The following is a 14,868-nucleotide window of genomic DNA, read 5'->3' on the forward strand; positions in this document are numbered from 1 at the left end:
GCACTTTGACTTTCAATCTGAAATGTGTCCAGCAGAAGTAATGATCCACATTTCACCCCCCCCCCCCCCCCCCCCCATCTAAATTCCAATCTTAATTTCATTTGTTAATTTATTCTTGTTTAGATTTATTTAGGCCTACCGGTAATAGTTTTTGGGAAATAGGCTAAAGAACAGTTTAAGTTGTTATCCATGTAGGCTACATGTTGTTTTACTGTTTAAAAGGTGACATAAAAAATTGGGCTATAAGAGGTTAAATAAAAAAATATATATACATATGTCCTGCCTCTCTCATTATTCAGACAAATCCATTATCCAATAGCCCGACGTCGGCAATTCAAATCTTGCATGATCAGAATAGTCTCTTATTGATTTTTAAATGCTCAAAAATATGTCCCCATCACTCTCTTGCATTGACTGTTAATGTGGTCGAAATAATCACTGAAGATATTCTTATTTTTATTTTTTATTGATTTGTATAGAATATTCGTATTGGACAGTCGAATCCGATTCGACTGGCAGAATCCTGAGTCGAGGACAGCCCTACAGACGCTCACATTCTCTCACACTGTTGTCTCCTCCATCCACTCTCTTCTCTCTCCTCTCTCTCTCTCTCTGTGTCTCTCTCTCTCTCTCTCTCGCTCTCCCTCTCTCTGCCTCTGTCTCTCGCTCTCTCTGTCTCTCTCTCTCTGTCTCTGTCTCTCTCTCTGTCTCTTTCTCTCTCTCTGTCTCTCTCTCTCTGTCTCTCTCGTTCTCTCTCTCTGTCTCTCTCTCTCACTGTCTCTCTCGCTCTCCCTCTCTCTGCATCTGTCTCTCGCTCCCTCTCTGTCTCTCTCTCTGTCTCTCTCTCTGTCTCTCTCTCTCTGTCTCTCTCCTCTCTCTCTCTCTCTCTGATTCCCTCGCTCTCCCTCTCTCTGCCTCTGTCTCTCTCTCTCTCTCTGTGTCTCCAGTGCTGTCAGATCCTTGTGGTTAACGGAGTGGACCTGGGCATCAGGGACCAGGATGGCTTCTCGGCAGCCGACCTGGCCGAGTACAACGGCCACTCGCAGTGTGCCAAGTACCTGCGCACCGTGGAGAACATGGTGAGACGCAACCATCCTCCACATGATGACCTGCTCATAGCAGCAGATTGCATCAGTACAGATGCTGATATACGCGACAGAGCCTTTCAAGACCCAAGTCATTTAGGCAGCTGGGACACCGTAGTAGGTGACTAGGGAGGATACGGCAATTTAATCAGAGGAGGGAGTTTTCCTATTGACAAATAAAGTATGTCATCATATTGATTGACACTAATGGCTCCAGTCTTTACATAACTTAACTGAACACTTACAGTATGGGAGCTTATTGGGAAAAATCAACAAAACACAAAGTTGTTTTCCAGTGGAGGAATAGTGTTGCATTCCTCCAGCAGAGTCCAGAATATGTCAAATCAATTCCAGGTTGAATTGAATTGGTCTGGTGCTTCATGGTGGATATTAGGACAGTTGATGATGACTTTGAACTCTGTTTATTTTGACATGTATGTTACCTGTATATGGGGAGCCATATAGCCAAAATACCACAGTACTATTGACTAACAGGGCTACTTTTCATCTCATTTTTCACAAAGGAGGAGGGGAAGGAGGATGAGGATGAGGATGAGGCACGGTGGGCTAGAAAGGATCTGTTTCTAGTAATACATAATAGATACTGTATATAGCAATTCTTATCCACCTTATTTCTACATGCCATGATGCCTTACGTGAAATATGAGTGCGTCTTCTGGTGTAATCCTCCCAGCCCAGGCGCCCCCCCCCCCCCCCCCCCGTTACATTGTTAACACAGACACAACATACATGTGTATTGTGTACATACATGTATAGCCCGTAGATCTCCGTGAAGTGAGCGACAATCTCCCACAGTTTGACTTCCGGTTTAGCGATTTGTAACCCTAAACTCCCGTAGCGCGTCCAGCTTGGCAAAAATCTCGTCAATAAATATCCAGAGTTCAAAGAGCAACAGAAATAGCGGATGTGATAGATACAATTATTACATTCCCGCAAATAAGTCGTCAAACGAGTGTATTTATTGTGACAAGCAACTCTTTTTTTCCCACCGTCGGGGTTTTAACGAGGAAATGCGCAAGCTGCAACAATCAGTCACGTTTGAACCAAACCTTGCACCCATCATTATTTTACAGCGAGGCATTCAAAAATAATAGGTGGATATAAAAAAGGTTCAGCTGATGTACACAAACACGTTCAGCCCTCGACTCGTAATAAATCCAGAGCAGCGAATCCTCTGTTCCCTTCACACCAGCTTATTTGATGATGTTTAACGCCATGGACGCAGCGCCCAGGCCGACAAGTCCCTCTGTTGGGACGCAGCTTAATTATCTCCTTCCTCCTCCTCTGGTTATCTCTGCCTTCTGCTTCCTCCTCCTCTGGTTATCTCAGCCTTCTCCTTCCTCCTCCTCCGGTTATCTCAGCCTTCTCCTTCCTCCTCCTCTGGTTATCTATGCCTTCTCCTTCCTCCTCCTCTGGTTATCTCAGCCTTCTCCTTCCTCCTCCTCTGGTTATCTCTGCCTTTTCCTTCCTCCTCCTCTGGTTATCTCTGCCTTCTCCTTCCTCCTCCTCTGGTTATCTCTGCCTTCTCCTTCCTCCTCCTCTGGTTATCTCTGCCTTCTCCCTCCTCCTCTGGTTATCTCTGCCTTCTCCTTCCTCCTCCTCTGGTTATCACAACCTTCTCCTTCCTCCTCCTCTGGTTATCTCTGCCTTCTCCTTCCTCCTCCTCTGGTTATCTCAGCCTTCTCCTTCCTCCTCCTCTGGTTATCTCAGCCTTCTCCTTCCTCCTCCTCTGGTTATCTCTGCCTTCTCATTCCTTCTCCTCTGGTTATCTCAGCCTTCTCCTTCCTCCTCCTCTGGTTATCTCTGCCTTCTCCTTCCTCCTCCTCTGGTTATCTCTGCCTTCTCCTTCCTCCTCCTCTGGTTATCTCAGCCTTCTCCTTCCTCCTCCTCTGGTTATCTCAGCCTTCTCCTTCCTCCTCCTCTGGTTATCTCAGCCTTCTCATTCCTTCTCCTCTCGTTATCTCAGCCTTCTGCTTCCTCCTCCTCTGGTTATCTCTGCCTTCTCCTTCCTTCTCCTCTGGTTATCTCTGCCTTCTCCTTCCTCCTCCTCTGGTTATCTCAGCCTTCTCCTTCCTCCTCCTCTGGTTATCTCTGCCTTCTCCTTCCTCCTCCTCTGGTTATCTCAACCTTCTCCTTCCTCCTCCTCTGGTTATCTCAACCTTCTCCTTCCTCCTCCTCCGGTTATCTCAGCCTTCTCAGGCACACAGTATATTTTTTACTAACGGTGGATCAATGTCGGTCCAATTAAGTTCTTTTGTCATTGGCACAAACACGCAACACTTCCAAATTGCAGCCTACATTCTGCGCAACATTAGTCAACCACAGTCATTGTATTTAGGTGTTCTAGTTCATGTGTTTAAAGTGAAACCTTGAGAAAAACACGTTGAGACTGCGCGCCGACAGCAGCGACAACTGACTGAGTCAACATGTCCCTCGACTGACACCAGCTCCTCTCTGCTAATTAGCAGAGCTGTTGACACATAGCGTACTCTGGCTCTCACGACTCTCTAAAGAGGCATGAGAAATAACAACACCTCCACTTAACTCACTGTGCTGTGTGCCAAACATATTTGGCCCTCGTGCGCTCGGTCCTGTGGGGGAAGATGGCAAATTGAGTTCTGTGCGTTGGGAAAAGCAGAAAGGCCCCAGAGTCTCTTTGATCACCAGCTGTGTCATTAAAGTGCAGTAATTAAACCCATAATGCAACTCTTCCCCGTGTGCAAGTCATCTGAGACTGAGGCATAGCGACAGTTAAGAATGTGCCCATCCGACTCCTTACAGTGCTTTTGAGACACTAGAAATCCCATGCGCTATACGCGCACTCCATTCCTAGGCGGCCGCGCATACGCCATTTGGCCGCTATGCGGCCTCGCCCGCAGCTCAGATGCTGCGTGGCTCAAGGGCCTGCTCAATTGGCATGCACAGCGCACAATTGCTCAACATAATTGCATCACTGATGACATCACAATTGATCAAGTGCTCATCACTGATCACATCATGGAGTGCTCGAGCAATTTAAAACAGCACACAATTTTCGCATTTGTGTTTCTATCTTAGGAACTTAGCAAAGTTGATGTGAACGCTGAAACATGCCTACCTTGTTACAGGTGCGTCAGAGTCGGCCATTACAGACATGCAGGCCTACATGGACATGCTGAACCCAGAGATAGGCACCGAGGTGTCATTAAAGTGCAGTAATTAAACCCATAATGCAACTCTTCCCCTTGTGCAAGTCATCTGAGACTGAGGCATAGCGGCAGTTAAGAATGTGCCCATCCGACTGCTTACAGTGCTTTTGAGACACTAGAAACCCCATGCGCTACGCGCACTCCATTCCTAGGCGGCCTCGCATACGCCGTTTGGCCGCTATGCGGCCTCGCCCGCAGCTCAGATGCTGCGTGGCTCAAGGGCCTGCTCAATTGGCATGCACAGCGCACAATTGCTCAACATAATTGCATCACTGATGACATCACAATTGATCAAGTGATCATCACTGATCACATCATGGAGTGCTCGAGTGACGTCACTCAGCGCAAACAATTGCTCAACTTCGGCCTCGCCCACAGCTCGGCTGCTGCGTGGCCTTGCCTGCGCTATTGGCATGTGCAGCGCACAATTGCTCAACTTTGCATCACTGATGACATCACAATTGCTCGAGTGACATCATCAGTGATGTCACTCGCTTATATAAGTTTAATTTTGGTCAATAATAATGTGAAGTCGATCTTGAAATATGGGAAGGACAGGCAGACAGACAGACAGACATACAAAAAATGTGTTCTTTTGTGCGCTTATAGAATTAATAAACTTTTGCATTCAAGGTGCTTCATAAATATACCGTTTATTTATTTGATTAATCTTTGGATCTTTCCCCACAGTTTTTTTTTTTATTATGTATAAGTCATGTTCACAGTCACATAAGAGAATTGAGTTAAGATTTTGTGGCACTTTGAATCATGACCCTCATCCTCTGACAGAGTGTGGAGCACCGTGTTTTGTCCCGGGACCCCTCGGCGGACCTGGAGTACAAGCAGCCAGACTCGGGCCTCTCCTCCCCAAACACCACCATGCCCCCTGCCAACCAGCCGGCGCACTTTGACCTCTGTTCACCCTCCAGCTCGCTGTCCAACTACGACTCTGCCAACTCCAGCCAGACCAGCACGGGCGAGAAGAGGAGCAGCTTAATGGCCTCACGCGCCCCGCCTGCACAGCTCAACACTGTCACAGGTCAGGGACAAATGGAATTAGAAATAACCTTTGTGTATTTCAACATCCCAGAAGTGATACAGCAAAGTAAATATGTCATACATTGATTTTGTTACTCTTGTTTTTGTTAGTCTTGTCTCATTCATTTGACTTTGATTAGAATAAATGTTCTGTCAGGACCACTATAGTCAAAAAATCAACTTTTATTGCCATATGCAATAGTTATATTTGGCGGTATGGCTCTGATCTGGGTGTTCCCTACCCTCCCATGTGTTAACAATGGAAAGCCTAAGGCAGGGAGAGCAGCAGCAAAGGCCCCCCCATGTACAGAACAGAGCAAACAACAATGACAACAGAAATGACTGATGAAGTCAGACACAGCATGTAACGAGGAGCTGGAGTGGAGGTGGGTTGCAAACGGCATTAAATAAGGAGAGATATATAAACGATATGAGATTTGCCAATTGAAGGGCTAGAAGGAAATCAGCTGAGCCATCAGCTGATGTGAGCTGGATTTGTGAGCTAAGCTTGAATCTGTGGCCTGCCAGAACTAACACTATGCTCAGTTTGTGCTTTATGTCAATTTAAACAAGCTGCTCAGTCAGTATTTTGGGTGAAACAAATCATGTTGTCTTGATCTATCAGTATTTTGTGTGTGTGTGTGTGTGTGTGTGTGTGTGTGTGTGTGTGTGAGAGAGAGAGATAGATAGAGAGAGAGTGTGTGTGACACAACAGTGGTGGGAACCTCCACTATTCACCAAAGTGGAGCTATTAACATGCAACAGTTTGCATTCTTTTGTTAATTGTGTCACGGTTGCGTGCCATACTGGTGCTGCGCCCTAGTGGTCTGTTGGCAGACAGGTTGTTTTGGCTGGAGAGGTGGAACTTCATTAGTTAATTTGAATGGTGGTTGAGTCAATTGAATGTAGTAAATATTGAACGCTTTCCTAAATGCGTTGATGCGGCAATTTAAAACAACAGCACACAATTTTTGCATTTGTGTTTCTTGTCTTAGGAACTTAGGAGAGTTGATGTGAACTTAATGAAACATACCTACCTTGTTGTTACAGGTGCGTCAGAGTCGGCCATTACAGACATGCAGGCCTACATGGACATGCTGAACCCAGAGATAGGCACCGAGGTGCCCAAGAAAGACGAGTCTCCCCCGGGCGCCGCCTCGCCACTCCCGCCACCACCGAGTTACCCTCCCCCGCCTCCCCCTCAGGGGCCTCCTCCGCCTCCCGGCTACCCCGCTCCAGAGCCGCCGCACGAGCCGGCGTCCGCCGAGTTCCTCCAGGTGAAGAGCAACCTGCGGCACGTGGACAGTGACGCCAGCAAGAAGGAGGTGAGGGGGCAGAGAGAGATTGAGAGAGACAGAGACAGAGAGAGAGAGAGAGAGAGCAGCGTCCACTCGGCCCTTTACTAGATGAAGCTATTCGCGACTCATAGCTGCATCATGGCTGTCTTCATCTAGAGGGAAGCTGTAACTCTAAAGAATTAGTTTCAGACTAATTTTCTTTTAAATTAGCAGAGAGCAACACAGGCATAAACACTGAACTTATTATTATTATTATGGAAAACCAGATTATGATGAAAATCAAACACTTTTGAAGAGAGAGTGTATGAAATAAGATTAGAGCTGGGAAGCACATAATGCATTTTGTTGGTGGTATAAACACAAGACAGCCAAATCCAACAATTTCAAAAATCCCATCTCTTGCCACCAGGGGGTGCTGCAGCACCCTCAGCACCCACCTTCCAGCTCCCTTGGATGTGTGCTTGTCCATCAAGCTGCCTCACTGTACAGAAATAGTTAAGACTCTTATTTTGTTGTTCATCTTTAGTTGGGAGACAACTATGCGTTTTCCCTCACGCACCACTAATCCGTTTGGCTGCTGCTGTTGTCCGGATGCTCACAGTGTCACAATGTTGTCATTGTGTTAGCACGGATTGTGTTAGCACGGCTAACGAGGCTAGCCAAGATGCTCACAGTGTCACAATGTTGTCATTGTGTTAGCACGGCTAACGAGGCTAGCCAAGATGCTCATTACGGAGGCAGCTAGGCCTCTGAGTTGGCACAGACATGACAGTTGTGATGGGTCTGATGTTAATTCCAGTAATGATTCTGGCCACAGACGACTGAAAGTGTTTGAAGAGTTGACCAACAGGTTGAGACTCACCAAAAACTGTCACTTCCCAGCTTGAAGGGAGTAGAGTTGTTTTTACTCTACCTTTAGTCTTGCTCATGTAATTAAGGGTTATTATGATCCAATTAAAATTGCCTGATATCAACGTTAAGGATTCTGGTGCTTCTGTTCTGGTAAATGGTAAATGGCCTGCATTTATATAGCGCTTTTATCCAAAGCGCTTTACATTCAGTAGATACATTCACACACCGATGGCGGCAGGTTGCCACGCAGGGTGCTGGCACACCAACGGGAGCAATTTGGGGTTCAGTGTCTTGCCCAAGGACACTTCGACATGCAGACTGGAGGAGCCGGGAATCGAACCACCAACCTCTTTTATCCAAAGCGATTAGTGGACGACCCGCTCTACCTCCTGAGCTACAGCCGCCCCTGCTGTGAAGTGCATTCCCAGGGACATCTTATTTGTAACTAACACGCTGCGCTCACTCCTTTCTCGCATCCCTCGCCACGCCCACTGAACTGGCAGTGCTAATTGTTACCTGATGCCTCCTCATCCTTGTCCTCCTCCTCCTCCTCCTCCTCATCGCTCATTTCTACCGTACCTCGTTGGTTTGCCCTCGAGTTCTCGCACGCTTCCTTGGGCTCACAGACGCAGCTCAGCTGCTACACGGCCTCGCCTGCTCAATTGTTGAGCAATCGTGCGCCGTGCCACGCCACCGCTCACTAATTATACTAGTACAGATTGTCACTTCGAGTGTAGGGAACGTACGACTAAGATAACAATTCCGAGAGATCGGTTTCACCTCATGATGCATTCATTTCCCGATAGTTACCATGTCCTTATCGGCAAGACACAAATCAGCTACCCAGCTACAGTTACAGTCATTTCAGGTGTATGTCTGTGGTTTGGCTTTAACCAGAGAGCATCACAACTAAGCATTTATGGGAGATTTTGAAATTGTGTCTGCAAACATGTTTTCTGTCACCATTATATAGTTGTTGACACCAGATGACCATTTATGATAAATATGCTGACAATCATCTCCATTCGTGAAGCATCTTCAGTGTTTGTGTTGTTTTGATTATAGCTTGTACTTGTCAAATGACAAACCTGTTTAAACCAGAGTGATTAAAGCTTGTCCTGAAAAGAATCAAATAACATTAGAAGAAAGCTAAAAAGACAAATGTATTGAAAGAACAAGGATATGTTTGCTCTCTCTGCTATACAAAGTCAATTGATAGTCGTTGTTATAAAGGCCGCAGGCTGCTATTGTGACTATAGGCTCTGGGGCTGTGTCCTGTTGCCATAGACTGTCTCCAGGGTGAGGTCACAGTCGTGTGTGTGTGTGTGTGTGTGTGTGTGTGTGTGTGTGTGTGTGTGTGTGTGTGTGTGTGTGTGTGTGTGTGTGTGTGTGTGTGTGTGTGTGTGTGTGTGTGTGTAATCAGTCATGTGGGGGAGGGTTTTTAATTAGTGACGCCCCCTCTCTTCTCCCCGACAAGGTGACCAGCCCGGGCGTGCCCTCATTAAGAATTAAACAAAATTCTTGCCTCCCCTTTGAACACACACTCTCTCTCTTTCTCTCTCTCTCTCTCTCTCTCACACACACACACACACTCTCTCTCTCTCTCTCTCTCTCTCTCTCTCTCTCTCTCTCTCTCTCTCACACACACACACACACACTCTCGCTCTCTCTCAGAATAAAGATCTGTGTGTGCAGTGCACCATATACTTAGGGAAAAACAATCTGCCCTGGGCACCATAGCAACAGGGCAGTGTAACCCCATCCTGGGATACAGCAGCTCAGATGGACCAGTCTAACCTGTGGACTCGGTAGAGCCTGAAACAATCTAATTACAATCTAATTAGAAAAGACATCAAACCGTTCAATCGGCCACAATTCACTTTAGCAATTTATTGATAAGGTGCAAACAACTTCGTCTCGACTCCTTCAGAGTCTCACAAAAAAGACACGGGTGTAAGAAAGCTGTTGAATGTGGGCATCGGCGAGGCTTGAGTTTTAGTGTTTCTTCTTCACGACATGTCATTTGTCTGCGTTTGCTTTGTGGCAAGTCAAGTGTGTGGATACATACAAATGACTGCCTTGCCTCCCGCGTTTCTTCGCTTTCTTAGACCTTTCCAGCCTGAAAACTATATAGACAACTATTATGGAGTTCGGCCATAAACGCCTTTATTTTGTGGCATTCGTGCTGCTGATTCACTAGAATATTCTGCTAATCCGTCAAACCTGAGAGCGTTGAGCGCAGCCGGCTGCGGTGAGGGCAGCAGCACCTGGCTCTTTGTCTGCGTGCTTTGCATAAGAGGCGGTGGTGGGCGGGGCCCGGGGAGGGGAGGGGCGGGCCCAGGCCGGTGGGCCGGTGCGGGTGATATCACCGTTGCGACCGCTGTGGCCGGCCCGATAGCTTATTGATGAGGCCCGTGGGTAAAGTGAGAGGGCGGCTAGAGTGACAGACCAGCGCCGAGCCCGAGGAGGAGGGCGATCTGGTGACAGAGACTCTCGCTGCTCCTCTGGGCTTCTTCTGGCTGAGGCTCCGTCAAGACCGGAGGAGAGCTGCGGGAGAGGACTGTTAGCGCTAAGGTAAGGTGTTTAACGGGGGGCAAGAAAACGTTGTTGACAGTCATGTAGGAGCTTGTGCTCCAGGTAGCCAGATCATACAGGCGGAGTGAGAATTCATCGTATTTCCAGATACTTGAGCTGTATGAGCTGCGAAACGAGCTGTACGTTGGACGTTGAATGTGTATTGTGCAGGCTGTCAGTTTTGAACTGTGGCTGTTTCCTTAGCTGTCTTGTCTTTACAGTATAAGCAGTCGTATAACTTTTCAATGGTTCTTACTGTACATGATGCAAACATAGCATTAGCATAATATGACCGTTTAAACATTGATGCTCATGCTTAAAACCACATGCAAATGTGTTGAACCATAACCCACAATCCACATCCAAGCTATACAGTCTTTAATGCTTTTGAAAACATGAGACTGAAAAAAAGGCAACAATGACTTTATGCTGACAGACAGATCTGTTTAATGGGGAGGTGTGTGTGTGTGTGTGTGTGTGTGTGTGTGTGTGTGTGTGTGTGTGTGTGTGTGACGTGTGTGTGTGTGTGTGTGTGTGTGTGTGTGTGTGTGGGCGGCTGGCTGACATGCTTTGTACACTGGCTATTGTTGGCCCGCCTCCCAGGAGGACGACAATCAAACCATCTGTAGCGCTCCCCTGCTCACGTTACCCTCCCACCTGATGACAGCTCCTTTGACAGCGGACATGAGTCAACAAAACGAAACAGGCCCATAAGAACTCCGAACACGACACCACAAAGGAGGAGGGGGGAGGTCAGGGGGTTGGCCCTCAATTATTTCCGCTTACGCTGATATTACCTCGGATGCGGGGACATCTGCTTGACGTCTCAGTCCCCCGTGTCTGCGTTTCGCGACAAGTCGTGGGAGGGGTTCAAAATGGAAATGACTACATTTGCCAAGTCTGTATGCTGATGGCTAGATTTGACAGGCAAAGTAAGTTCACTAAGATGGCCAAGGCCATGCGTGCAGTCGACGACTTCCTCTTGTTTATTTCTGAGAACGGAGCATAGGAACAACCTTCTTCCTTATTCGCATTTGCACGTTTTTTTTATACACCTTGTTGGAAAAAATCAGTGGCTTGGAAATATAAATAAAATGCAGAGATATTTGAGCTTGGAGTACATTAGGAAGATCCACTGAATTTTTAATATGTGCACTCTGACTCACATGTGTACTAATGAGTCAGAGATGTCTTTCTAAGGTTTAGGACTTGAATCTGGATCTGCTTTTAAGCAGCAGGAGGTCGAGGTAAAGCCCGGAGCGGAAAGTGAGAGTGCCGGAATGGACTGAGTTACTGACCCCTGACCCCCGCTCTGAGGACAGAAGGGTCTCTCTTACATTGGACCAAAAGCCACACGTGAATGCCTATGTTCTTTACATGCAATATTAATGGCCATGTTTTACTGGAGCTGAATAAAAGCCCAGTTGTTCTATTCTTGTGATAAAGCTGCTTTGGCTCTGGTCACATGAGAGAGCTGATCTGGAGAGAAAAGCTACTAGTAGTACACAGACCTACACAGTGTATTCAGCACGCAAATGAAGAGTTAATTTGCAAAAAATAATCTATTTTACACAAGGACTTTAGCCACTCGCCTTTCATATCATAATCTGTTCTCATCTGCTATTATCTTATCTGCTATTAATCACTTTTTCAAATGGTGTATATCTTTTTGAAACAAAACGATTACTATGTAAGATGTCATAATTGCATATTTTGCATAGTGTGGATTATGCATTTTCTATTTAACTTTCCATTTCCTGTATTCAAAAGGAATTTGCTATAAAATTCATAAAATGCAAAAAAAGAAGAGAAAAACAGAGGCAGATTTCTCTTGCAAAGCTTTTTCTTATGCAGAAACGGACTGAATTAAGATTTCTGATATGTGCACCAAGTGATCCAAACCATTTGCCGAGACAGATATTTGAGATATTTTGAGATACTTGCAGATGGAAGCCAATGAAAAGTCAGAACCGAAGCTAGGAGCACTGTTCCTTTTTAAGTTCATCTTTTCACACTCATTTATGTATTTTTTTTTTATCTCTGGAGCAGCTGAATCCTGGAGAAAACCCTCAAAAGCTGCGGCGAGTGGACTCCAACAGGAAGTCGAGAAGCTTCAGCAAGCAGCCCAGCACTGGGGATTACTACAAGACGCTGGGCAGCGACACGGCTGAGCGGCGCGGGAGCAGAGGCATGGCACCCAACGAGGAGGTAAGCATACCACTATATATCACAATATGTCAAACTTAATAATCCAATTATCATATTATCATATATTATAATTACCTGGCGATATGATGCCACTGAATAGACAAACGATAGTACAGAATTATCGCCTAGCCCTCGGGGATACAGCCGTTACTCATTTTGCCCGGGCCACTCTGCCAGAGACCTTTTAATATTAGAGACACCCCACTCCAGGCTCCGCCAATTGTAACACCTCCTGCACACCAACAAGAGCGATGAGCGTAACACCTCCTGCACACCAACAAGAGCGATAAGCGATGTACTCGCACTCGCCCTGTCAAGCGCTGCCCCGCTGCTGCAACATGGTTGGGTGCCTTGCTGTATTTCCGTCTTCATTGGTCTATTGTGATTTTTGCCCCTCCTCTCGTCTTGTCCTTCGCGATGTCCTGACGCCAGGTACCCCAGCATGCTTTGCAAGGTGGTGAGCGACGGGCGGCAGCGAGGAAAGGAGGGACCATTTTTAAATCGACAAATTGAAGAAGGAAATACAGCAAGGCAGCCAACCAAGCCGCAGCAGTGGGGCAGGACTGAAGGGGGCGAAGGCGAATTGATCGCACGTCAGACTAGGTGGTGTGCAGGACCCATAAGAAATGGAACTCTTCCGGGCTCCTAAATGGGTGTGGTTCTCGGCTTGTGATTGGCTGTGTCTGTCAATAGTATGAAACTTGATTGGCTGACCAGTCTCCTAAGGGGGGCATGGTAGTGGCGAAACCTCCGTGGCACAGATACAGGAAGTGACTGCAAATTGGGGTGTCTCTATCTATATTAAAGGTCTCTGACTCCGCTGCAGCACCAGCGTTTTCTGTGAAGTTCTCCTTTCACGACATTCACAGAAATATTTGAAGCCTTTTTCATTCAGGGATGCTGCCACCATCTTGCGCCACTATTTTCTAGCAAGCAGGTGTGGTTCGGTCGAAAAAGAAAATAGTTCTCACATGAAAATGCTCACAACAAGGTCTGTGGATTATCTTGATTAACTGGGTCATGATTTCTGGAAAGAGACATTGTTGTTGAGTTTTTCAAATGGATTTTTGGGGTGCTTTGAGCCCCATAAGTCGAGTGCCATCCCAGTTCCATTGTATTGGAGAGAAGGCAGGAATCTCTAGGGCTGATATCTCCAAAACTCAGGCAACTAACACAAAATGATCTAGATGGATAAATAGCACTACGGGTGAGAGGAAAAATATATATTTTGGATTTTAGGGTGAGCTGTCCCTTTTAAATTCAGCATACATTCTACTCCTAGTTGTACTGTTTAGTGTGAAGTTTGGCATCTCAGTGTCTTATAAGGTACAGTGATTTTCAGCCTGGGTATGGTGCGTTGGCATTAGGTTACCACACACACTCTGCGAGTTACATAATCTTGTGTCCTCTTGAGCTCTTGTTTGGCACCTGATGCAAACTGTCCCTCATTTCCATGGCCTCTTGAGTGTGTCCACACCCCCACTGTGTCAACTGTCCAACAGCCTGCAATGACAACAGCTGACGGCAACAAAGTATCCGCTTAGCAGCGATTGAACAATGATCAGTAGTGCTATAAACGTTTTTGCTACAAGTGCTATAAACCAGTGGTTCTCAATTTTTTTCACATGAAGGACCCCTAAACGGACAAAAATTAGACCACAGCCCCTTATTTGATAGGGTTTTGTCCCACGGACCCCCATATGATAATAAGATTGATGCTTTTAGATGTTTTATTACAGAAAGTGTATAAAACCCATGATCAAAATAGTCATTGTGTTACTTATAGAATGTAATTATCGCAAAAATAAATTACCCCCCTTTTTGCTGGGGACCCCCTGGAACCCCCTCAAGGACCCCTGGGGGTCCCCGGACCCCCATTTGAGAACCACTGCGTATAAACCAATATGTTTAGTTTAGCCGATAGAGCGACCCTGCAAGCTACCCGGCTGATTATCGGATCAGCTGTGAACCGCACGCGATATAAATAGCACAGGGTGTTACAAAGCGCTATTTTCTGCACCTTCTTCTTCTTCTTGTCAAGTTTATTTGTATAGCCCTAATTCACAAGCATGTCTCACAGGGCTTTAGAGAGAATATGTCTATCTAAGTCTAGCTAAGCAATATCAATAAACAGGATAGAACAATCTCAAAGAGGGAGAGAGCGAGAGAGAGGGAGAGAATGGGGGAGAAGGGAGAGAGGAGTGAGAGAGCAGGGGGGAGGGAGGGAGGGGTAGATGAGAGAGAGCATAACAAACACGGTATACTGGGGCTCGGCAATATGGTTGAAATCAAGGAAGGGGGATCAACTCCCCACCACTCAGTGACATTTCACAGAGCAAACAACCAGCCGAGAAACAATCGCTAGACCAGACCAATCAACAATGAAAACAATCGTCAGTTGCAGGCAGCTCTAGAACCATCGTCCAGTCCAACTCTCAGCTATTGATATAAGCTAGGTACAGTATGTCCCCCATTTGGATGTATAAACCTCAAGTCTATGATGCATCCTATAAGACAAGTGCTCATATGCCCCAACCTTTCCCGGTTCACTGAGCCATGCCTGCACGGAAGGTCCCCCTGTTTTCCTGTCTTGTAACATTGTGA

The 14,868-nt window shown here is 46.4% G+C and overlaps 1 protein-coding gene across 1 annotated transcript in view; it reads left to right on the plus strand.

Moving 5' to 3' along the window:
* espn (espin) overlaps positions 1-14,868 on the plus strand; it is a gene marked incomplete at both ends in the record, with an annotated part of 55,502 nt that overhangs the window by 26,271 nt on the left and 14,363 nt on the right. Inside the window, 4 exons of the mRNA XM_083641255.1 lie at positions 948-1,079; positions 5,084-5,333; positions 6,383-6,657; positions 12,103-12,264. Of these exons, the coding sequence (XP_083497381.1) occupies positions 948-1,079; positions 5,084-5,333; positions 6,383-6,657; positions 12,103-12,264 (819 nt within the window). The remainder of the gene's footprint in view (positions 1-947; positions 1,080-5,083; positions 5,334-6,382; positions 6,658-12,102; positions 12,265-14,868) is intronic.

The sequence above is a fragment of the Poromitra crassiceps genome (genome assembly GCF_964638095.1).
Source record: "Poromitra crassiceps genome assembly, chromosome: 8".
In the NCBI taxonomy this organism is placed as follows: Eukaryota; Metazoa; Chordata; class Actinopteri; order Beryciformes; family Melamphaidae; genus Poromitra; species Poromitra crassiceps.